At 40.2% G+C, this 24,978-nt stretch overlaps 2 protein-coding genes across 6 annotated transcripts in view; one reads left to right on the top strand and one right to left on the bottom strand.

Annotated features, from left to right (window-relative positions):
• Window positions 1-24,978, bottom strand: part of MED12L (mediator complex subunit 12L) — a 182,493-nt gene that overhangs the window by 55,331 nt on the left and 102,184 nt on the right. For 2 of the 3 annotated variants that reach the window (XM_083739055.1, XM_083739056.1), the window contains 7 exons: window positions 14,805-14,952; window positions 14,196-14,314; window positions 12,200-12,343; window positions 9,694-9,857; window positions 7,950-8,081; window positions 2,290-2,517; window positions 1,351-1,492 (listed from right to left, as the gene is read on the bottom strand). In XM_083739055.1, the coding sequence (XP_083595181.1) occupies window positions 1,351-1,492; window positions 2,290-2,517; window positions 7,950-8,081; window positions 9,694-9,857; window positions 12,200-12,343; window positions 14,196-14,314; window positions 14,805-14,952 (1,077 nt within the window). Of the gene's footprint in view, window positions 1-1,350; window positions 1,493-2,289; window positions 2,518-7,949; window positions 8,082-9,693; window positions 9,858-12,199; window positions 12,344-14,195; window positions 14,348-14,804; window positions 14,953-24,978 lie in introns of all 3 variants that reach the window. The other variant, XM_083739054.1, reaches the window with a different exon arrangement.
• On the top strand, window positions 5,752-23,824 carry P2RY12 (purinergic receptor P2Y12). Of its 3 annotated transcripts, XM_083739838.1 has the most exons (4): window positions 5,752-5,812; window positions 8,925-9,024; window positions 16,899-17,399; window positions 22,045-23,824. In XM_083739838.1, the coding sequence occupies exons 3-4, from the start codon at window positions 17,274-17,276 to the stop codon at window positions 23,062-23,064; spliced, it is 1,146 nt and encodes a 381-aa protein (XP_083595964.1). In that variant the 5' UTR covers window positions 5,752-5,812; window positions 8,925-9,024; window positions 16,899-17,273; the 3' UTR covers window positions 23,065-23,824. The 3 variants fall into 3 exon arrangements, with proteins under 3 accessions (XP_083595964.1, XP_083595963.1, XP_083595965.1); XM_083739837.1 differs by lacking the exon at window positions 8,925-9,024; XM_083739839.1 differs by lacking the exon at window positions 5,752-5,812 and having other exon boundaries at window positions 8,804-9,024.

Here is a 24,978-nt window from a genome sequence, read left to right as displayed (position 1 = left end):
CAGATGGAATTCCAGATGGCATTAACTTATTCAAGGGAAACTCTAATTTACTATACATTTAAAGCACATGGCTCACCCCAAAGGATTCAGGGAACAGCAGTTCCCCTTTACTGAGCTACAATTCCAAGCACCCTTAACAAACTACAGTTCCCAGGATTCTTTGGGGGGTTGTCATGTGCTTTAAAACTTTACACATATGGTGTGTACACATCCTGAGTTGTTTCTTCTGTGCTATTTTGTACTTTCTCCACTGTATGAACCCAGCTAGTCAGATAAGCAAGGCTGATGACATCGCTAGGTAGTGAAATCAGATTAGGCAGCGTACTGCTGGCCCTGAGAACAAATGAAAGAGTATTGTCCTTACCTAAGAAAAGGGAGGAAGGAAACAACATGTCCCAACAGTTAAGGCAACCACAGCACAGCATAGTGAGACAAAGAGAGTCCACGCAGTTGTCACTGCAGTGAGAAATGTTCCTTGCTTTGCTGCACTGAAACAGCTTCATTGCCGCATGTTGTAGCAAGACAGAGAACCATGGCCTACTGCCCCAGTTATCTTCGTAAAGGAGGAGGAGGACATCTGAGGAAGTCTCTCTCCAACAGAAGGTTGCAGGTAAGGGTGTTTTGGGGGTGGGAGGTGGGGGGTGGGATGGGGAACAAGCTAGCCATCCCTGACCTTGGTTCTTAAACCACAGTTCTTAAACTAATGATGAGATGCAATGAGAAATTGCATCAAAAGCAGACACAAGGTATGCATGTAGAAGCCCATTATACCAGAAAAGGTCCGCTGTTTATTTAAAGCTTCACTTTAGCATTGGCTGTCAGGACTGCGTATGTTAGTGATGGGGCCAAACCATGGGGCCAAATATTGTTTCTGAGCCTCCTTGGGGGTTACGTATGAGAGGAGAAAATATCTTATGTATGTGGGTGTTAGTCACATAGAGGACAAAAGTGACTGTCATCCCCTTTATTTCAAATAGTAAAATTCCACTGGTCTGCATAATCTGAGGCTTAGTTGCAGGCAGGTTGCAGGAAGCCAGCATACATTCTATTAGATCCATTCCTGAATTTCTAATGAACATTAGTGGAAATGTCACAAAGGTGGAAATAAGAGAAAATACAATGAGTTGTTCATAACTAAGTTATAAACTAAGTTTATAACTCTTCAAAATATTTTCCCCCTTTATTTCTTGGAATTGTTTCTACTTTGCTTCCAATATAAAATTACCAAAACATCTGCTATACAATTTTTTTAAAAAAAAAACAAGGCTTGGTTATGTGATAATTCCAGATGGCCAGCCATAGTAAAGATATAGGTACTTATCTACTGATAGAAGCATTTTCTGCACTTACATCCACACTGCAGAGAAGGTCATTAAACCCCCAGACATGGTTTGACGAACAGCAAAGGGCTTTCAAGACCCCTAGCCATTCCGAGCTTAGCACTGTGCAGCAAGCAGTTAACTCTGAACACAAATTGGCAATGTCGTTGATTCTAGAAGAAAACAGAAAAGATAAATTAATGCTAATTGACTGACAAGATAGATGATAGATAGATAGATAGATAGATAGATAGATAGATGATAGAGCGATATTTCAGTAGTCATAGAATCGTAGAATTGTAGAGTTGGAAGGGATCCTGAGGATTATCTAGTTCAACCCCCCTGCAAGGCAGGAATATGCAACTGTTGTATACAGGGATTGGACCTGCAACCTTGGCGTTACATCAGCACACTTTAACCTACTGAGCTATTGAGACCACCAGTATGCTCCTTAACAAGGGATGCGGATGGAGCTGTGGTCTAAACCACAGAGCCTAAGACTTGCTGATCAGAAGGTCAGCGGTTCGAATCCCCGCGATGGGGTGAGCTCCTGTTGCTCGGTCCCTGCTCCTGCCAACCTAGCAGTTCAAAAGCATGTCAAAATGCAAGTAGATAAATAGGTACCGCTCCAGCGGGAAGGTAAATGGCGTTTCCGTGTGCTGCTCTGGTTTGCCAGAAGCGGCTTAGTCATGCTGGCCACATGACCTGGAAGCTGTACGCCGGCTCCCTCAGCTAGTAAAGTGAGATGAGTGCCACAACCCCAGAGTCGGCTACGACTGGACCTAATGGTCAGGGGTCCCTTTACCTTTACGCTCCTTAACCCAAACTAGTCTGCAACTAGTGAGTCAAGACAACCAATAACATAAGCGAGCAGAGCTCAATTTTTTCCCCTTTTCACTAAGATTTTTAAAAGAAGGGAGGGGAATTTAATGTTCAAAGAGGCAGCTTGGTCTCTGCAATGTCACCTTACCTGCCTGTATCTTGGTGGCCCATGCATACATTCATCAGTGCATTACACACAAAACTATAGCGACTAGGTGGATTGTCATTCAAGATCTTGCCCAACATTGAATAATTGAGGCTGTGGATTGAGGGATTCTCAATAAAATCCAACATGAACTCTGGATCCCATAACAAGTTGGAGTTTGAGGGCTGAACATTGCTATAGATGGTTTGCTTCACTTTTGAGCAGGCACTACTAAAATAAAATAAAAGGGAAGAGTTAGGGAGGAAAATACAAACACTTTGCAGAATTCAGGTGTCTTTGGCCTATCAAATGTTAATTGAAATATGAGTTAAATAGCTACCCAATATTTTGTATATTTCTCAGGTTGCTAAGCACACTGGCTTTCAAATTTTAAGCACCTGAATGGGCTTGTCAAAGAAGTCAGATATATACCTACATTGGGAGAAAAATTGATTAGCCAAATTCTGAAGTTAGCAGTGCAACTGCAAAATCTGGGCACCGCAAAATCTTTCGGCTTGGATTAGATGCTTGATATGTTTGGTAGTTCATCACTCACACAACTTCATAGTTCTCAAGCTGGATCTCAGTTTTAATCAGTGCAATAAATCATACAATTATGTCTAAATTAACCACAAAACTCATCTAAAACACTTTTGTATTAGTAGTAACAGGAAAAACAACAGCAGTGCTTACCCTTTTAGCTTTATATTTAATCAAATGTTTTATGTACTGCCTGTTGAGCAGGCATTCCAAGACAGTGTACAGTAATATAAAATATAATGCCAAAAATATACAAATTAAAATTAAAACCTAATCAAACCATCAGTGAAAAATACTTAAAATTCTACAGTGGTTAGTATTAATAGCCAACAAAGGCCATGCTGAACAAGGAAGTTTTTAATATGCTGACACTGTAACAAAGTTGGTCCCCTCAGATGAGACCATTCTAGAGTGTTGGTGCCACCACAGAAAAGGCCTTCTTCCTGGTTGTTGCCAGATGTATGCAGTAGCCCAACTAGGAGAGCCTCTGATAATGTTTTCAGTATGCAAGAAGATCTGGATGTGAGATGTTCTGCCAGAATAATATATATATAATAAACAAGATGGAGGATGTACCTTAAGGAAGGACCCCTAGACAGGAAGCCATTCTTCTGCTGAGTGTCAAGGGCTGGAAGTCTACAGCCCTATTCTATGTGTGATGTCACTTCACATAATGTACAAAAGAAAGGTTTTGGCCAAGATTTCAGAATTTTTTTAATTAAAAAAACGGTGCCCAGAAACTCATTTACAGACTTCCTTCAAGCCCTCTGCGGGATGGGCATGGGGCGGGGGAATAAGAAGAGAATGAATCAAGGTTTCAAATTAATCTTCAGCCTCTGGACCTCCCAGTCTTGAAAAATCCTGATCACGACCACCTGCCCCTGCAATAATTAACAGCTGACAAATCTACAAACATACTCTGTCCAGTGTTTATTCAAAAGGTTGGTTGCAACTGGGTAGTTCAGGGTGTATTCAGCTTGGAAGGACACCAACCTCATGCTCATAATAAACACATATCAAGGCTCTTTTCCTTCTTTAAGTTATGTGAAATGTTTTGTGAAATGAAGCAGGTAGATTAAGAATTACTATGATTCCAAAAATGCCAGTACTACGATACTGGAGTTTGAACTAAAGCAGCATTCCAATACTACAGAAACATCCAGTTCCGAAACTGATAACAGGAGAAAACAGTACTGGTGGTACATTTGCAAAAAGAATCCTCTGTACCACCCCCAACCCCCGCAATGTACCAATACTGCGTAACAGCTCCAAAAGATGTGGGGGAAAGTAATACTAGGGCTGAATCTAGACACTTCTAGAAGAAGTGTTTCAGTTTAAAGTGTTGTAAATTTAAACAGGGAAAACAGGTGGGGGGAAATGGGATTCTACGTCACCATCCGGTGGCACAAAGGTATATTGCACATACACGCATATAAATCGCTTTTTCTTTACCCGTCTAGCTGAGTCCTGAACAATATCATATTTGTTGATAGGATCTAGGCAGGCTTCCTCAAACTTAGCCCTCCAGATGTTTTTGGCCTACAAGTCCCATGATCCCTAGCTAGCAGGACCAGTGGTTAGGGGTGATGGGAATTGTAGTCTCGAAACATCTGGAGGGCCGAGTTTGAGGAAGCCTGATCTAGGGGGTTCTGGCATTACTGGTTTGGAGCAGTAATGAAACTGCAGTAATGAAACTGCCCTATCCAAGTGATTTGACTAACCACAGCAGCAGCTGGGTGACCACTAATATTCACAGACCAAACAACAATGCTCCCAGGTACATGATGCCCTTGTTGCTTTCTTCCATTGTCCAGAGGCTCAGACTGTTAGTCACACTTTGGACACATTGAAAGAAGTATGAAACCATGGTTAACTTGTCCCATCTATTTCAACAGGACCTAGGTGCAATTAACTTGAGTTTTGCTCCAACCAATATATGCCAATTCCACAGAGATTAGTCTCTCAGAGCAGCTTATATGCAGTTTCCTCTAAAATATCATTACTGATACACCATTGGTTCAAGTGAGACCTGAAATCACGATGTGCTTTTAGAGTGCTGAATGGACAGAATCAGGGCCAGCCCACCAAAGAGGCACAGTGAGGCAGTGTGCGGGGGCTTCACCTGGGTGTCTCCAAATGTCAGAGGGGGGGCAGAGTGAGGAGGCACAGGGGGTCCTGCCTCATGTGGCAAAATATCCTGGATCAACCCCCTGGAAAGAAGTGTTATGTGCCACAGGCACCAGTCCATGGCCAGAACAGTGTGGAAGCAAGTTGTTCCATGGATGGAAGAGATAAGATAAAGTAACAAGCAGTAGAAGCCATAGTGATGCAAATTATAAGGGAAGAGGAAGATGAGATAGAGCCAAGTCTGAAAGCAATGTTTTCTCTGCATTGTGGGGCACAGAAGAGAGTGGGTAGATGAAGGCAGGAATTGGTGTCTGTCTAAATCAGGAATGGAACCTATTTGTCATTGATTAAAATTTGATTGTCTCACACTCTGATGTAAAATCTTTAACAACAACACTTTTTAAAAATCAGGAATAGAGAACTCCGTGACCTTCCAGATATTGGACTCCAAATTCCATCAGCCAAGTGTTATTCTTTCTTAAACAGGAATAGCAAATTTGTTAGCTTCTGCCTTGCCAAACAGCCCTCATGCTTTCTCAGTCACAGATTTTATGAAACGCTTCTAATGCTCCTTAAAGACAACTTGTTTATACTGGAAAATTTAGAGCATTGCAACAGTACTTTTTTTTAAAAAAAGCAAGCCACTAAACACTGCTGGATCACAATGGGCTTTTTTCATGACAAGTTCTGGAAGATTTTGAAGATGCAATTCATACAGAAAATGAGACAGTTTATTCTTTAAAAGGGGAAGTTTAGTTAAAATTGCAACGCTTAAATAGGAAGTCACAGGCTTTTTACATGCGAACTGCATGGGACATTTTGTACAGGGGAAAGACTAAAAGCCTGAAGTAAGATATAGGTAAGACTCAAACTTCAAATAATTTTAAAATGTTAAGATATTTAATGTTTTACTCTGTATGGAAAGCCATGGGCTTATTAGAAAGCTGGCTATTTTAATATAGCAGGGAGAATGAAATTGGACAAATCTGCTGCAATTGCTCATCAGAGATAATACAGGAGTTTTCTAATGATTTGACTGGAAACTTAAAGGCACAGCTCCTCAAAGCAGCAAAGCCAAAATTCATACAATTAAGTGAAGTGAATTAACTCTTACGTGAGTTAAAATACAGTAAGATTAAATGTCTTCAGTATAAAAGCACTAGGTTTTTTGCTATTAGTGTAAAGATGGATTAAGCCTTCTATTTCAAGTAGTGAATTGCAGTAGGCAATAGATATAGCACAACAAAAAAATAAAGCACTTCTCAAATTATTCTGTGCCTTTGCTTTACTAAATAAATTCTTCTATTTATGGAATATCACCATTTGGAGACCAGGACTTCTACCTATTTAAGTATGGGCACACTTTCTGAAGACACCAACTCTCTAAGTTAAACAGTCATAAAACACAGAAATCATTCAAGAGAATAAAAATTTGAGACTGAAATTCAATTTCAAATTTGTTCTTCAAAAGTGTACCAATCCTGGTTTCTAGGAAGAGGTTGGGGCATTTTACAATCCTGGGTTCTGGGGAGAATCTGTCTAAATTATTAAATTATAATTTTCTAGTAGTAGTAATTTAATACACTGCATTATACAGTGTTTTGGTCTGGTTTAGATGCATACATCTTGGCTTATTAAGACAAGACAGGGATGAGCCTTGTGCCCAAACACTCAAATCAACTTCAAACTATGGTTTATGGTGTGATCTTGTTCTAATCCCAGTTATCATAGTTCCCTAGCTTGGATTAAATTGAAACAATGGTTAATCAATCCTGGAAGTTTTCAATTTCAGTGCACCTGAAAGCGAATGGGGGGTGCACCTCCCTCCTTCATGTGCACCTGCCAAATGAGGCGAGGTGGGCAGCTACCCTGGAGAGGGTCTTTTCAGTGGTGGTGCCCCTGTTACAAAGCATGCTCCACTGAGATGCTCCCCTGGCAACTACACTGTGGTCTTTAGGGGCACCAGATGAAAACCTTTTTCATTTCCCCAAGGATCTTGTGTTCTAAAAATATGTTCCAGTGTTTTTTAAATGGGGAGTCTACCATTTCTCTTGTTGCCACCCTCCAATTTCTATTGGGGGTAGTAAGTGGAGAAAAAGCCTCAGATTTTCTCAGGACTGGGTGGGCTTGTATGAGTCCATGGGGCAGTGAGCAAGATACAGTGGTACCTTGGTTCTCAAACTTAATCCGTTCAGGAAGTCCGTTCCAAAACCAAAGAGTTCCAAAACCAAGGCACGCTTTCCCATAGAAAGTAATGCAAAATGGATTAATCCGTTCCGGACTTTTAAAAACAACACCTAAAAGAGCAATTTAACATGAATTTTACTAACTAACAAGACCATTGATCCATAAAGTTAAAGCAATAAACAATGTACTGCAGTCACACAATCAATCAATCAGTAGCTGAACTGGGTTCCATACAGTCACAAAAGCAAAACAAAAAGAGCTGCAAAAAACAAAAATGCAAAATAAATAGCAAAAACAGACAGACCTCAGAGTAACACTCAAAATGGAAGTGTGGCACTCAAAACGGAAGTGTAACACCCAAAACGGAGCACATTCGGCTTCCGAAAAAAGTTCGCAAACTGGAACACTTACTTCCAGGTTTGCAGTGCTTGGGTTCCAAGTTGTTTGAGTACCAAGGCATTTGAGAACCAAGGTACCACTGTACTGAATTCATACAAACACATTAATTTGCATCAATAGGGAAATGAATGGGTGGCTTGGGGACAAAAGTTCTCCCCAGATTCTAATCCACAAACATGTCTACAAGTAAGCCTATCAAAAATAACTGCTTAGATGAAACCAGGGGTAGAAACAAGTTTTCAAGTTTTCAAACTAGAAGCTGCTTTGTAGGAACAGAAATAAAAACAGGCGAAGGCAGAGAATGTATACAAGGCAGAGAATGAATACAAGGAGCAATTAATACAAGGAGCAAAGAATACACACCAACTTTTTAGATCAAATTTTGAAAAGAAGAGCCTGCAGCTACCAACCTGAAAAGATCTCCAAATTTGCTTCTGAGATGGCTACAGGACATGTAGAGATCATAGAGATAGGCTAAAATACATCTTTCTGCGGAAGAGCATTCTGATGGATTAACGACGTGTTTGACAACACCACATAATCTGTAAAAAGAGAAGAAAATCATTCAGAGTTGATGACGGGGAGAGTGGTATAGTCCCTTCATATATTTCAGAGCTGAGAAGTTTAACACTGTGTGTTCCTAAATCACTGAGCTTCCAAGCTAAAGGGGGATGCTGTTTACATCTCATCCTATATAAAGAGCTTTCTTTCCCTTTTATCTCACCATCACTTTTTTCCAATGCACTTGGGAGTCCTTCAGATTATTTAGTAAAGAGAAGAAAATGCACCATGGACTTCCCTACCTATAAGCATGGGGCTTTAATTAATTTGATCCTCTCTAGAGCCTAATAATTGTGGTACTTAAGGGGAAGGAGAATGAGCATGCCTAACACACAATTCTCATCAACCTCATACAATACGACAATTCTCAAGATTCCTTCAGAGGAATCTATTAGCGTTAAACCACTTCCAAAAATAAGTAGAAGATGTGTAGTTTTAAGGAAAATAAACTGAAGCACCATTATCCAAATGCCAGTAATCAAAAATTTCCTAATTCATCCAACAAATCCCAGTATAAGTCCCTTTACTAATTACATTTGAATTCCTGAAGGAGTTCAGAGCATTCACAGAAAGGAGTTCAGAGCAGGCACACGGCCAGCTCCTCGGGGAAGGTGAGGTTACATGCACACTAACCCATCTGAACCACAAAAATGTAGATTTTCTCAATCCGGAATCATCCCTGCTTATCCTCAACATGCTGTGTTCAATCTAGATTGATTCTAGATCCTGTCGTCACAAGGCTAGGTGCGGTTACTTGATACATGTTTGGAAACTTTCCCCTTGATTAGGTTATTTACTCCTTTTCCTCCCTGCACATTCCTCAGGTGAATGAAGACGGAAGTGGCAACAGCATATACACATTAGTAAGGTGGCCCACCCATTGCTGGGACTGCCAAATCTGTTTGCACCTGAACACACTGCAGCGTCATGCATAACTAATCTGCAATATGCTTGTAGTTATTAATTTTTTTGAATGAAATTAGATTTGCAGGAGCAACCTAGATCAAGGTTGTGTTTGGACTATGTAGAATAATAATACAGTGGTACCTTGGGTTAAGAACTTAATTTGTTCTGGAGGTCTGTTCTTAACCTGAAGTACTACTTTAGCTAATGGGGCCTCCTGCTGCCGCCGCGCCACCAGAGCGCGATTTCTGTTCTCATCCTGAAGCAAAGTTCTTAACCCGAGGTAATATTTCTGGGTTAGCGGAGTCTGTAACCTGAAGCGTATGTAACCTGAAGTGTATGTAACCCGAGGTATAATAATAATAATAATAATAATAATAATAATAATAATAATAATTTATTATTTGTACCCTGCTCGAAAAGCAATTTCCCCAGTCTTCACTGATTCTATAACAAAATGTCATGTATATGCAGGCTGAGAGATAAAGGTGCATCAGGTATATTCCCATTCTTTACTATAATGGCAACAGCAATGTACATTTGCATTCCTGGCTATACAAAAGTTTTGTGTTTTCCACAGACTTTTCAAGCAATACTAAACACTGTTTGCAAACTGAGAATGCACTAATTCTAGCATGTAAGAAAGCTATTAACATTGTGAAGTCTTAGAAAAATATTACCACTACAAACCCTTCAAAAACCTGAGCAGTTTGGTCTGGATTCAGAATGAGGCAAGCATGGTAATGTCTCAGGACAGCAACGATGCAAACACACAATCCTGTTGTGTAACTTCCTGCCAAGCTGGAGGACTTCAGGAGAAGCTCAGCTTCCACCACACTCAGCTCATTCAGCAGCTGAAATTAAATATATACATATATATGTCTTGGTTACATAAGCCTCCCAGGCCCCCCCAAAAAAACATAAAAGGAAAAAAGTATTACAGGCAGATATAATGATACGATGCCTCCTTCCTGCTGTAAAGGAGTAGAAGCATGGAAAGGAGATAGAAAAAACACAACACTTTTTTTTCATCATGATAAAAATCATTGTGTCTAGACCTGGGTTCAAGTTCCTAAACATAGGAAATGAAATGTAAGCAGCCTTCAAACAAGTTACTGCAGAAATGCAGGAGATTTTGTTTTGTTGCCCTTGAAAAACCCTTGGCTTCGTCTATCTCCATGGAAGAAAAGCATAGCATCTGAAGCAGTTCTGTAAAAATATAAATGAAAGCTGTTTGATATAGCAGCCTCTTCAAAAAAGGATTTTAGTGTGAAGTACCTTAAAGTGTTGGTACAACTTAGCTCAAGCACTGTAAGAACTGGTTTGGCTCTGCAATTGATGTGCTGCTTGCTACTCAAGTCATGGTCAGAGCAATCCAAATCGCTGGTCCACCACGATAGACCAGGTTGGATAAAGCAGAGGTGTTCCAGCTTTTGACACCAGAGGAGCTCTCCCACCAACGAGGAGGCCCTTCCAGTGAGAAGTCCCACAGCAGACCCACCCAAATTGTGGATGAGCAGAAGCTACCACTGGTGGCATTTGGGGAATGGGGATGGGCAAGCACAGGAGCTGCTAGATCATGTGCCAACCATGCCACTATGCTGTGACAGCAACAAGACTTCCACTTGCCCAGGAAAACCTGCTCTTTACTGCTTAATTGGAACAAACCTTGGGTTTTCCATGGATTTGATGTTTGCTCTGATTTAGCACATAAGAGTGGATTTTCCTAGGGAAAGCGGTGAAGCAAACAAAAAACCACTTGGACCCAAGCCTAGAAAGCATGGGACAAGCGGAAAGCTTTCTATGCACGCCCTGAGTGCTGAAACAGTGAATGAGTGTTCTTGCCTGACACACCTCCACCCTGGCCAGCACAAGCAGAGGGGCTATTGAAGCAGCAATGGCTACACTGCTCCGTCAAACCACACAACTGCCAGCCAGGGATGCGGACTGACACCTCTGTGGCTTACTTGGCATCAGGTATGTGCACTTGACATTTCCGAACATATTTGACTCTCGTACTTTTTGCATAAAAGGGGAAACTGATATCATGTTATGTTAGGTGCAGGGCTGGATTTAAGTTTGATGAGGCCCTAAGCTACTGAAGGTAATGGGGCCCCTTTATATGTCCAGCTGTCCTTTGTCAACAACAAACTGTCGCTGTTTTTTGTGTTGAATATATGCTATATGGTAATTTGTGGACCTAACAAGTACCTAAAGCCATTTGCACACAACAAAATATGTATTTTATCAAAGTAATTGATGTAGAAATGAGCAAACCAGTGATATTTTAGGGAGCAGGCTAGCAGGCGGGGTCCATTACTTACATCATAGGAGCCTTCACAAAACAAAACACTGTTGCTGTATGTAGGTTTTATTTTATTTGTTTTTTATCTTATATTTTGGAAATGTACATGCGGGATGTACATCCCCTAAGCTACAGCTTGTTTAGCTTATACATTAATCTGGCACTGGTTAGGTGCATTCACACTGGCTGTTTGCAGGTGAATTAGTGCTGGAACTACTGGGTTTATTGCTGTAGTGTTCAGTGCTTTTTTTCTGGGGGTACTCAAGAGTATGCTGTATGGGCAACTTTTTTTTCTAGAAGAAAAGCACTGGTAGTGTTTGAACCTGACCAAGAGAAGGTTGGTATGAACTTTTCTTCTCTGCCTCGGGCAGCCTTAGTTCATTCCTAATATTTCAGTGTGGACCGTACAGAATGATACTCTAAAGTAGTCTATTGCTGAAGTTTTTGCAAATCAAATTACTATGCTTTGAAAGTACAGGCGTGAACACACCCTAAAATTGAGCATGTTTACTTTGACATAAGTTCAATGGACTTTTCTACCCAATAAGAGTGTTTAACATCACAGCCTTAGTTTAAGGTTACCAGATGTCCCCATTTCCCAGGGACAGTCCCCAGATTTACAAATCAGTCCCCTAACAAGATCCATTGAAGTTGAAAAGTGTCCCCGGATTCACTGAAAAAAATCTGGTAACCTTACCTTTGTTACATACTGCAAAGCACTTACTATTATTGGTGCCAATTGTGGGGGTGGGGGGAGCCGATTAGGCTTTTATGCGCTGAAATTCTAAAGAACATTACTGTATTTTTTATTGTTTTATTTGTGAACGAACTTTGAAGCTGCTCTTAAAGCTGGGATGGAAATAATTTAAATGAAGAAATAAGTCCCATTACCTGAACAGCAAAGTCAATAAGCCCATTGATATTTAAAGCAGGCTCCATTAGATCAAAGATAAGCTGTATGTGGTGAGCCAATGGAAGATGATATGATGTCCCTGAAGCAAAACTAGTAATCTGTTCCAGAACATTGTTGGAGATCTGTTTAAAAAAAAATAAAAAATGGAACTGCCAGTAAATTAAAGCACTGCACCAGCTGACGTACCATCATGCCTACAATCACATTCATTTGATTTGTTGTTTTGGATCATTTCCCTAAAGCCACAAACAACAAGCGCAACAACAAGTCTTCTGTATCCTGTCCTCCCCCATGAGTCCCCAAAATCTGCTCCAGAGGATCTCACCACCTTTTGGAGGGTAGAAGGAACAGGAATGGGAGAGGAAACTCCATTGCATGCACCAGTGAAGCTACAGCCACTGGATACGGACCTGAAATTTTACATACATTTGCCATCCACACACCTGCCAACTGAGAGTAGCAGCTCATGCATCTAGTTCACGAAAACCTATGCCATAACCAAATCCAAGGTGTCAGAAGACCCTTCGCTATTTTTGCCAAAACAGTCTAACGGGGCTACCCGGTGATGTAGTGAAGAGGGAATGCAGGTGAATGCTGCTCCAGGACTCCCCCCCCCCCCCAAAAGCAGGAGCAATAACAACATCTGCCAGAGCATTGGGGTAATTGATGGCTCCTGCTTATTCTGACTAGTGAATACAGTGTTAATGAAGCTTGCAAATTTGTGACAGATTAGCACAGAGGAAGTCAGCGAATGAGGAAATCCACCCAGAAGAGGCTGGATACTTCTTTCCTTTTCATTAATGGGGTTCCTACTTCATGCTACCTGCTTAAATGGGAACACCTCTTTGCATGACCGTTTGTATTTCTAATTGAAATCTAAAGGTCACTTTTCAGCTGGCTAAGGATAATGCTAATGGTCTTCCTCGTGAAATCCTAGAATTGTTCCAGTCTTTCTTGCCTCCACTTCAAAGTGCACATAAGGAAGTTATTAATGTGCAATGCATCCCAAGAAAACCACTGCTCCAAGATAGACTAACACAGTTGATCCTGAAATAAGAGATTGCCTGCCTAGATTTCTGATTTATACACTGATTGCCAAAACATAGTGGAAGAACTCCCGATAAAAGCTTGCAAATATGCAGCATCTCTTTACCAATTCATTTGACATGCGGGCAAGAACCTCCAGCTTTTACTGACTGACTGTGAGAGCCTTTGGAATTTTGAAATCTGGTTCTGGCTGTTTTTTCACGTGGCCAACGTATGTATCAACACATTCTTAAAAACATAGCAGCTGTGGAATCTTACTTAAAGAGACATGTGGTGGAGACCATTAGTCACAGTTTACATAGTGATTATATGAATTGTCATTAAAAGGCTCTATGAGGCATTCCTGGGGCAAAATAAACCATATGTGATTGCAGACTGAATTCTCTACAGATTTAGCAAGATACTACTCAGGCTGCTCTGTAAGCCTGGAACTTCTTCCCCCTTCTTCCTCCCTCCCACCCACCCTTCCAAAGCCAGACTGAAGAATCTCTTTGCAACACATTCCTTTAGGAATGCATTTTCTGAAAGCACACAAAAGGCCCATTCATACTGTGTGTATACCAAGCTTCCTGTACCTCCATTAATTCTTGTCCATTTGATGTTCTCCTCCAAATCACCACACACCTTCCCCTCCCTCAATCCAATTTTTCTCATGCCATGGACACTCCAACAACTATGAGAAAATCTAGACTGAGGGGCAACAAAATGTGGGAAAGTGACGAGTTGGAGGAGAACCTTATATGGACAATGGATAATTAATGCAGATACAGGAAACTTGCCATCCACATTAAACAACAATATGGATGAGCCCCAAATCTCTACTCTTCCATCTTCCTCCCCCCCCCCCCCCTTTTCTCCAGTTTATATTACGACTGAAACTTCAACACAGAAATGGAAAAAGATTGCAATTTCTACAGTGGAAAATACCTGACATGTCACTTGATGCTGATCGAAGTATGAAAGCTGTTGCAGTTTTGTAAACACAGTCTCTAATGTCGGAAAGGTTTCCTGTTTGTTCTTCTTGACTTTCTGCCCTTCTTCTCCAGCTAAAACATTTTTTGCACAGTTTACGGCAAAGTCTAATCCAACAAAGATTTATTTGAGAATAAAAAAACATAAATTTTCATTGCATGCAACATTGGCAGGGGAAAACTGCAAACACATTCTATATTTAGAACCTCATTGTTGTTGTTTTTTAGAAGACTGAACTAAACTAAATATTTTTTAAAAAAAATAGCAAACAAATTAATTTTGTTCTAAAGCTTGAGCATGAGAGTGCAAGTTCTTATCAAGAAGGCTATTAACGCCGATACATACTTAAGTTGTTTAATGTGTCATGAAAGACAGCCATAAATATAGTTTAATTGGTTTATGTGTCATGCTACATGAAAAACAACAGAAAATATTTGGCTGCCTTGAACAGGATAATTCAGACATGATGATTCTGCAGAGTTCACAAGGGTGCTTCTCATAACTCCCTCTATCCTGGTTTTAAAAGGGCAATGAAAGCTCAGCAATGGGCATTCGGGTAATTACCGCTTGTTTCTGTAGTGCTTTTCTTATTTAGGATTTTCAAGATATCTTTGGTAATCTTCTTTAACTGATGCCTTGCCTCTTCACGTTCCTTGCCAACACCATAAAGAAGAATCATGCGCTGGTTACATTCATGACTTGAAGATTCATCCTTTTAATCAAAGAGAAAATACAATAAATCAAGAGGAAGCTGGATAGGAAACGGAAACAGTGATATCTTAGTAAAGAATTGTGAGAATAATGTAGTAGGACGAGGTAACGTTGGATGAAAAGCTGTAGAAAAAAACAAATCAGAGCTTTGCTTAACACGTTGAAAAGTATATCTCAGGGACTTACATAAAGAGAAAGCAGATCTTAACTAAGTGTAAATGTCATTTATTTGTTTATTACATTTATATCCTGCCTGTCCTCCAAACAGCTGAAGGTAGCAAATGGGTTGACTTCCTCCCCATTTAATCCTCTCAACAAACCTGTGATATAGGTTAGGATGAGTGACAGTGGTCTCCCAGTGACTCCAAGGTCAGCCAGTGAGGCTCATGGCTGAGTAGGAATTTGAATCCTGGTCTCCCAGGTCCTAGACCATTTTTCTAACCACCACACCACTGCTGCACACAAACTTGTATATAAAAAAGAGGCATATATACAAACAGAATGCACACATTGCTTTCGCATTTCATTACTTTAACTGAATTCTATTCCTTTCATAAGTCACTTCTCTTTTTATCTATTCAATACATGAAATTAACCACAGGGGAGGAGGTAATTTTGAATGGGGGTTCCGTTCCTGACCCCCTTGCACATCGGCAGAGCGCGCATAAGCCCGCGCTGCGCCATTTTCAGGCCACTTCCGGTTCAGCAGTGATGAGCATGTGCATAGTCTTGTGTCAATCAGACACGCATAAAATGGCCGCGGCCTGCACTACTATTAAATTCCACCTATTTGTAACTGGAGGATTGCCAAGAAAGCCCAACTTGGTTACATCTCATTTCCAAAAGAGGACATTCTCAAAAATGAGTGGAATATTTGCAGGGAAGATAAAAGATAAAAGGCCACTGTGGGAAAAGGATGCTGGAAATAGATGGGCCAGCAGGCTCATCTTATGGTCTTATGATCCTGGACAGATTACTGCTCTTCGTGGGACTGCAGCTACTGCAGAATGCCACTGCCTGATCTCAAATCACAACTCCAGATTTCTTGCGAACTTCTGGACCTAGTACATAAAGCTCTAAACAACATGGAACCCAAGTACACCCCAGACATTGCCTTCTCCAGCTACTGCCCCATCTATTAAAATCTGCTGAGAATGGCCTACTTATTATTCTGACTGTAACTTCTGTTGGGCAGGCAATGACACAAGACAGGGCATTCTCAGTGGTGGCCCCTCACCACAACTGTGGAACTCCCTCTCAAAGGACACTCGGCTTCCCCCCACCTCCATGTTAGCCTCATTTAAGCATTAACTATAAACAAAAACAAAAACCACACAGCCAGCCCCTTGGAACGTGATTTACTTTCTTGATGTTACTGCCATTTTGTATATTTATTTTATTTATCTGTATATGTCTCCAACACTTTAACCACTCTATGCCATACTGGTTTATGATGTTATGATGCTCTTAACATTTTCTTTTTAAATTGAATCATTAGCCACCCTGTGCCCCTACTGGGAGGAAACGCAGGATACAAGTACAGTATAAGGAATAATGGTAGCCCTGGCTCTGAAGAGGTGTCCGGTTTTCTCAATTTCCAGACTCCTGTTCTGTTGTAAATTTCTCTTGAGGATTTTAAAGTGTTAAGGAGGTTAGTTTCTGCATAGTGCAGATCAATAGTAATCTTGTTCAGTTTGAACAGGGACGGATGAGTTCTACAGAAATACCATCTCTTTAAAGTGATAAAAAGTGCCCTAGCAACTGTTGCCTAGGCAAACAATACTCATTTTAAAAAAGTTTGGCACTGCATCTATTCTGAAAGGGTTGTAATCTTATCTTCCACAAATCAGAAGGACATTTATTATGTTAATGTGGTTAAGTTGCACAACCTAGTTCCTGCCAAAAAGCTTTTAAATTACATTATGGTGTGTGCTTTTTGTTTTGCAGAACTGTTACTTAGCTGATTTACATTGGAGAGCGAATGCCAGAATCTACTAAAACTGATCTCAGAACTGTTCTAGGGGAGCACCATAGACTTCAGTGTGTCTACCTTGGAGTAATGGGACTGTACTTTGCAACATATATATATTCTTTTCTTAACTAAAAATAAATAAATATTTCCTTTCGGGAGAAAGAAACTGAAGCTGTCACTTGGAATTTGAAACTGCCTCTATTCCAGCTGCTTAAAATCAGAGAGCATCCTAAAGACTTAAGCCCAGTACTTCCTCTTTGCCTGTTCTGATTCACTCGCTTGGGCTGCTTTCTGCATGGGACAGACGGATATTTTTTTGCTGATGAAGTCTACTAAGTGAATATTGCCTCATGACAATCAGTCACACACCTAGACAAAAAGAGAAGACAACTGAGAACAGCACACTTTCACTTCCAGCAAATGCAACCATCCAAAACAAGAAAGCCCAAGATCTCTTTTTTCTGCAGCTGATCAAGGTAACTTTATAATTTCTACTGTAATTTTTATTTGCCCCTGCATTCTGTACATCAGCCAGTTACTTATTTTCCTGCTATGTTTCGTGCAAACTTTATTGTGCTATATATATATTTTTAAGTCCTGCAATGTCTAAAAAGGCACGAAAGTTACAATGCTTGTGTGCCATGTTTTGGTGTAAAATGCTAGGCAACTATCAGTCATAGAATTTACAGAGGGTCAAGTATGCAACTATCATTTATAGAGGTCAAATATATTTAATGTGACAATCACCTGCACTTATAGCTGAAAGCAAACATGAAACATTCCTGTTTCAAACAGAAATCTATTTAGGCTATGTAGATATGCAGAAAAGGGGGGGAAACACAAAAGATTAGCTATCTTTTACATAGTCGCAGACATTCTAGTTTGAAAGCACGTCAAAGTGCAAGTAGATAAATAGGAACCGCTCCGGTGGGAAGGTAAACGGCGTTTCCATGCGCTGCTCTGGTTCGCCAGAAGCGGCTTAGTCATGCTGGCCACATGACCCGGAAGCTGTACGCTGGCTGCCTCGGCCAATAAAGCGAGATGAGCGCCGCAACCCCAGAGTCATCCGTGACTGGACCTAATGGTCAGGGGTCTCTTTACCTTTACCTTTACCTAACCCTGAATATGTTGTAGAAATACAAAAGCAACGTGCATAATCCCATTCCCCCTTTCCACAAACAAGATCTCAGGCCAAAAGCAACTGGACCTAACAGTCAGGGGTCCCTTTACCTTTACCTAAACATTATAAAAGCATGCATACTGCCACTTCTCTGCTCATTTGTTCTTGAAAAATTCCACTTAAGATTAAAATAGCTTGGGCACTTCTATGGTTTCTAATGTTTTCTGCTTGAAAATGTGTGCTGAGCAGATTTTGTAATAAAGCTACTGTAAGATGAGGAGTGAAGTTGCATGGAGCTAATCTCTTTATAAATATTTTGACATCTCCAGGTAAGTATCCTGGCTGCTGCAAATCAAGTCTGCCCTTCTGCAGAAATATATGTTTTTTCTATGCTCTCCCTATACAATTCAGAAGCAAATGCTTCTCCCGATGGGAACCATTCTCTGAATACAAATAAAAGTGCAAATCAGAAAGCCTAGGGTAAACCTCTTCTATGAGTACAGTAGACATTTATGAGTGGCCAAAAAAAAAGAGAGAGGGGAAATGCATCACCAACAGAGAGGACAAAAGGTGAAACAGATCCACACGAAATTTGCATGTGCTGATTCATATTCATTAGATGCAAACTTAGAAAGAATTCAAAGAACAGAAATACAACAGAGCTCATCACAGTGGAGAAGACTGCAACCAGAGTGCTTGCACAATCCAGGTGGTAACAGTGGCTGGGCAACTTCAAGGCCCCTTCTCTTCCTTGTTTGTCACCTTGACTCAACACCTTGTTCGCTTTCAAATAGAGGACACCCTCTGATAGATACATACTTTATCTCCTTAACGCTTAAGGCTCCTCCAAAAAAACCAAAAAACCCTATTCATTGATTTAACATTCATTCTTATTTTCTTAACAAAAAAAATTCCTTCCAGTAGCACCTTAAAGACCAACTAAGTTAGTTCTTGATATGAGCTTTCGTGTGCATGCACACTTCTTCAGATACACTGAAACAGAAGTTACCAGACCCTTCTATATAGTGAGAAGGTGGGGAGGGGTATTACTCAGAAGGGTGGTGGGAATGGGTGATTGGCAGATAGCTGTGATGAGCCTGTTGACGACTCTTAACGACTGCAATAGGTCTTACAGGAATTCTTGTAATTCTTAGATTGTACTTTTATTATTTGTTGTGAGGCGGTTGTAAGCCTATGAGCATTCATCTTGCATTTTTCCTGAGTTTGCTTGCATGTCTTATTAATCATTCATCATTCCTACACTTTTCAAGGCACTTCCCAGTCAGTTTCCAAACAAGAAGTCGGGTTGTGTTTTTTTTTAAAAAAAATGGATCTGCTGTGCTAGGACAATAGTGCTTTAACTGAGTGAACCTAAATTTACAGTATGATCTGGACCCCAGGCCCCACCCCACAAAATGCTGACAGACTGGAGGCACCCTTAGTCATTTAAAAATGTGTCCAGTGGATGCACATGGAAGACTCAGCCCTCTGTGCTCCCAACTCCATGAGCCATGAACCATATCTAATAGTTTACAAAAAATACCTAGATAATTCCCATTTTGCTCCTATTTTGGTTCGAGTTGGGGCAACAAACCATGCCATAATCCCTGTCTTAGCATTATGTCCAAACTAGAGGTTGAGGTTTGTTTCACTGCAAACAAAATATCCAATGGCTGCACTCTGTCTCCACGGTTGGAGGCATTATGCTTCTGAATTCCAGTTCCTGGAAACTGCAAGAGCAGAAAGTGTTTCTGCGCTCAGAAGATGCTTAGAGGCTTTCCATAGGCATCTGCTGACCCTGTAAGAACAGGATGCTGAGCTAGATGAGTCATTTGCTTGAAGCAGCAGTCTCTTCTACTGTTTTTATGTGAATTCAAGGTTTGTTCTTGGTTTACTAATTGGAACTTGGAATAAAAACAGCATTATGTCTGAACCGGAGACAGTGGCTTACTTTACTCCAAATTACATTTCTTTGTCTTGGCATTTTAATTTAGGTTAAAAACAAAGAGGAATGTCAGAGAATTCCTGTTCTATACCAATTATGCAAATCATTTTTTCAAATTAAAAAGTCAATAGGAATATTAGTGTAAAATAATATAAACACTCCAGTACTTTGGCCACCTCATGAGAAGAAAAGACTCCCTGGAGAAGACCCTGATGTTGGGAAAGATGGAGGGCACAAGGAGAAGGGGGTGACAGAGGACGAGATGGTTGGATAGTGTTTTCGAGGTTACCAGCATGAGTTTGACCAAACTGCGCGAGGCAGTGGAGGACAGAGGTGCCTGGCGTTCTCTGGTCCATGGGGTCACGAAGAGTCGGACACGACTAAACAACTAAACAACAACAACAAGACATTCTGAAACTACTTAATCTATTTATGCCATAATTTCAGGAGTCTAATATAAGGTTTCAACTTCCTTATCCAAGTAACATGGTTCACTGGCAGCACAATGTACACATGCCTGCTCAGAAGTCGGTCACACCAAGTTCTATAGGAGTTACTCCCACAGACGTATGTATAGAATTGACCAGGCCTTTAAAATTGTTTGTGACTTAAAATCTGAGCTTTTAAGTCTGATGTGTGACTGGTTTTACCTCTTTGTCTGCAGGTTAACAAGTTTTATGCTACCATTTGTTTACAAATTACAGTGGTACCTCGGGTTACATACGCTTCAGGTTATATACGCTTCAGGTTACAGACTCCGCTAATACCTCGGGTTAAGAACTTTGCTTCAGGATGAGAACAGAAATCATGCGGTGCTGGCGCAGCGGCAGCGGAAGACCCCTTTAGCTAAAGTGGTGCTTCAGGTTAAGAAAAGTTTCAGGTTAAGAACAGACCTCCAGAACGAATTAAGTACTTAACCCGAGGTCCCACTGTATTGTATTTAAAAGTTTTATTATTTTATTTCTTATGAATCACCCAAAGGACATTTGTTGTGTGGCCTAGTAAACAAATATTGCTCTCCTCCAATCCATTCAGTAGAAACTAAGTCCAATAATATAAAGCCAAGGAGGGGAATTCAAGACTAAACCTTCATTTGGAAATAAATACATCAATGTGTGCACCAGATCTGTCATTCCAGTAAGAGATACGCGTGTTCTTATTTAGCATCAACCACAAGGTGGCCCCAGCAATATACAGAAAAGCTGGCCAGTGATAGCACAGTACTCTTGGAAATATATCGTATTTTTCTGTGTATAAGACTATGTTTTTCCCCTTAAAAATAATGTCAAAAATTAGGGGGTGTCTTATACATGGGGGCATCTTATAGACGGAAAAGTACAATACTTTCCACTAAGACTTACACAAGAAAAAGTGAAAGTGGGGGAGGAAAGGTCTAGCTTAACATCACCTTGTGTGGTTTACATCACCATATGATTTTCATCCATTTCGGTTCTGACTCCTTAAGGATTTGGACCAGTTTTAGCCCAGTTCCTAAGACACATCAGGAACTGATGACAAAGTCTGCACCTCATCCTGGACGGAGTTCCTACTTAAAGTCTACACTTCCACAATTGAATGTGGGGAAGACATCACCTTATTATAAAGGAACTTAACATTAGCACATCTTGTATTATTTAGATGCACGTGAGAAGGTACACAGTCTCCCATGGCTCAAAATAGTGTGCTATTTGGAGTGCGGGACCTGTCTGCAAGCAGGGACTTAGCCTGCTTTGATACAGTGGAAAGCTGCCGTGCACGTAGACCAGTGAATCTTCCTGAAAGAATGGATTCCATCTTGATGCTTGGGTTGCTGAGACCAGTTTTGGAAACGTGAAAACAAGTAATGTGAAAAAGCTAGTAGGTACCTGCCATGTTTATACATAACAGATATGAAGTTTCTCTGTTATTTTTACTTAAGCATGCAGGTTGTCTGTGTTCTCTACCTCATAACAGGGCTTTTTTATGCTTAAAAGGTTGTCCACATTTATTAAGTTCCACTGAAGAGAATAACATTTGCTGAAATAATGTGACTTATCTGCTTCTTTTGCTTTGGTAGGAAGAAAATAAAGCCCAAATGAAACCAGAGTACAGCTCTCCTGGAAACTTCAGCAACTGCAGCACCACCAACAGGATGAATCAAGTTCTTTTTCCCTTGTTGTACACTTTTATCTTTCTTGTGGGTATCATTATGAATGGACTGGCCATGGGAGTCTTTTTCCAAATATCCAGCAAGTCAAATTTTATCATCTTTCTCAAGAACACAGTCATTTCTGACATCCTCATGATCCTAACATTTCCGTTCAAAATTCTCAGCGATGCAAACCTGGTGTCCTGGGAATTAAGAGGGTTTGTTTGCAAGGTGACTCAGGTAATATTTTACTTTACCATGTACATCAGCATTATTTTCTTGGGCCTTATAACCATTGATCGCTATTTGAAAACTGCCAGGCCCTTCAAGTCATCCAGCACCAGGAATTTATCAGGAGCTAAGATTCTCTCCGCAGTTATCTGGATATTTATGTTCTCTCTGTCGCTTCCAAACATGATTCTGACAGACAAGGAGCCAACACGCGAGAACGTGAAGAAATGCGCTGACCTGAAGTCTGACTTTGGGCTACTGTGGCATGAAATTGTTAACTATGTCTGCCAGTTTATCTTCTGGGTTAATTTGGTCATCATTGTCGTATGCTACACACTGATAACGAAAGAACTCTACAAATCCTATCAAAGGACAAGACGCACCGGGCAAGCAAACAAAAAGACTGTAAATATCAAAGTTTTCATCATAATTGGTGTGTTTTTCATTTGCTTTGTGCCCTTCCATTTTGCCAGAATTCCTTATACTTTAAGCCAAACAAGAGATGTTTTTCGGTGCTCCACCCAGAACACACTGTATTATATAAAAGAGAGCACCTTATGGCTGACATCCCTGAATGCGTGCCTAGATCCATTCATATATTTTGCCCTCTGTAAATCCTTCAGAAAGTCTCTCCTAAATGTACTGTGGAAATGTGCAACCAAAACAAGACGAGATCAAAGTACAGAAACTACTGACGATGAAACGACACCAATGTAGACCAACAAAATTCCATATAATACAGCCAAGGCTGTTTAGCACGCTCTTCAATACACACATTAGCTTTAGAAGTGAATCTGTGTTTGTGCTTCTACTGAAATCATGAATCACATGTAGTCTGTGATACTAACAACAAGCTGCTGAATGAGAACATCTCCTGCCTTTTCCTGTTTAATACAGCTAAGGGACACTGGAAAAAAAACACCTGGATGAGTTGGTAGAAACGTTTCTAATACTAAAAGTGCACAAAATAAATCGATATTCATAAAAACACAGTTGCATGCTCTCCGAAGTCTGGTAATGTCATTAGTAGTTGCACATTCAATGGGCTGCTTCAGATCCAGTGCCCAAGGTTTTATGGGGATTCAGCAGCCTGCAATGGCAAAGTGGGAAGGACAATTGTTGATTGCACCCTAAGTCACTAAAATTATATAAATAAGTAAAATTAAAGGGCCTTTTAGCTTAACACACATTTGGGCTTTTTAATGATAATATTCTGCTTTTGAAGCCTTGCTTTGTGTAACCAACCCAAGTAGGTATCACAATCCCTTGGGTGCTTACTTCGAGACCATGTTGGCAGTTCCTTACCATGCACTGAATCCAACTAAGTTCCACTTAGAGTACATCCACTGAAATTAATGGACCTAAGTTAGCCATGCCCATTAATTTCAATGGGTCTACTCTTGAGTAGCATTGGATACAACCCTATATATCTTTCTGTCTTGTTTGTTTGTTTGTTTGTTTGTTTGTTTGTTTGTTTGTTTGTTTTAAAAAACCTAAGCATTGTACTTTGGTTCTAGGATGTAGCTGTCACAATGATTTAACAATGGTGAATGTACAGAAGTTGTTTCCTTTTTCTGAATCACATCAGAGCCATCATTCTCTTGTTGCACGCTTGCACATTAACAAACAGCTTGTTGTAATCCAACTAGGACTTGCAAATGTGTCAAAAGTTCACTTTAAAATGAGTAATGCTTGAGCTTTATCAAACAGAGGCATTTAGGGAATAAAAGTTGTTCTGTCAGGACCGCAGCTTGTTTCTGTTATAAAGAAGTTCGCTGCTTCTTGCAAGACTCTCACAAAAGTAAATGCAAGGTCTGTGGAGGAAAGAAGCCCTGCCTACCCATGGAACTTATTGACAAATGTATTTTCTTTAGGCTGAACTAGTAACTAAGGTTGTGTAGTGGCCCTACCCACTTATTTCACTTTTGGTCCCACCTACTGCTGGCATGCCCAGAAAGTTAACCAAGAAGGAATGCATCCCTTCAGCTGAAAAAAAAAAATGTTCCACTGTGATCTTAGCCTAGCTGCTAAGCATTCCTAGAAAGAATTGTCATTTCTCAACCACAAGGCAGTTTTAGGCTGATGTTAGGGCACTAACTATAACCTCATCTAATTAAAATAAGAAAGCTGCACTGAAGATCCCAAAAATAGGAAGCAACACTTTTTTTTGTTGGAAATGACACAATTTCAAAATTTCCTGGTTAATATTATTACCTAATAACATACTACTGTGAAAAAACGTCTCTGACAGTGCTGATGATTTTCACACAGAACTTTACTTTATTTTCACAGTGCAAAATTAGATATCCAGTTGCTGTTCTTTAATTAAATTTGTATACCACCCTTCATCCAAAGATCACAGAGCAGTTCACAACATAAAAATTTAAAATGAATATAATATACGGCTGAGAAACGAAAACACTTAACTGAAATCAAAATGAGAAATACAAAAGTGTATGTGTTTGCACTAGAGAAACCTGGCAAGAATTCTCCAAATGTGTATAGAAAGATCCAGTGAATAGCAACAATTATTAAAATTTATAATCTACCCACAAAGTAAGAGGCTAAAGATCATGAGACTACCTTTTAAAAATATATATATTCTGACTCGATACTGCATTGGATGGCTTT

The sequence above is a fragment of the Podarcis gaigeae genome (genome assembly GCF_964106915.1).
Source record: "Podarcis gaigeae genome assembly, chromosome: 5".
Lineage (NCBI taxonomy): Eukaryota > Metazoa > Chordata > Lepidosauria > Squamata > Lacertidae > Podarcis > Podarcis gaigeae.
Note: the sequence above shows the minus strand (reverse complement) of the source record. Positions and strands in the feature narration are given on the sequence as shown.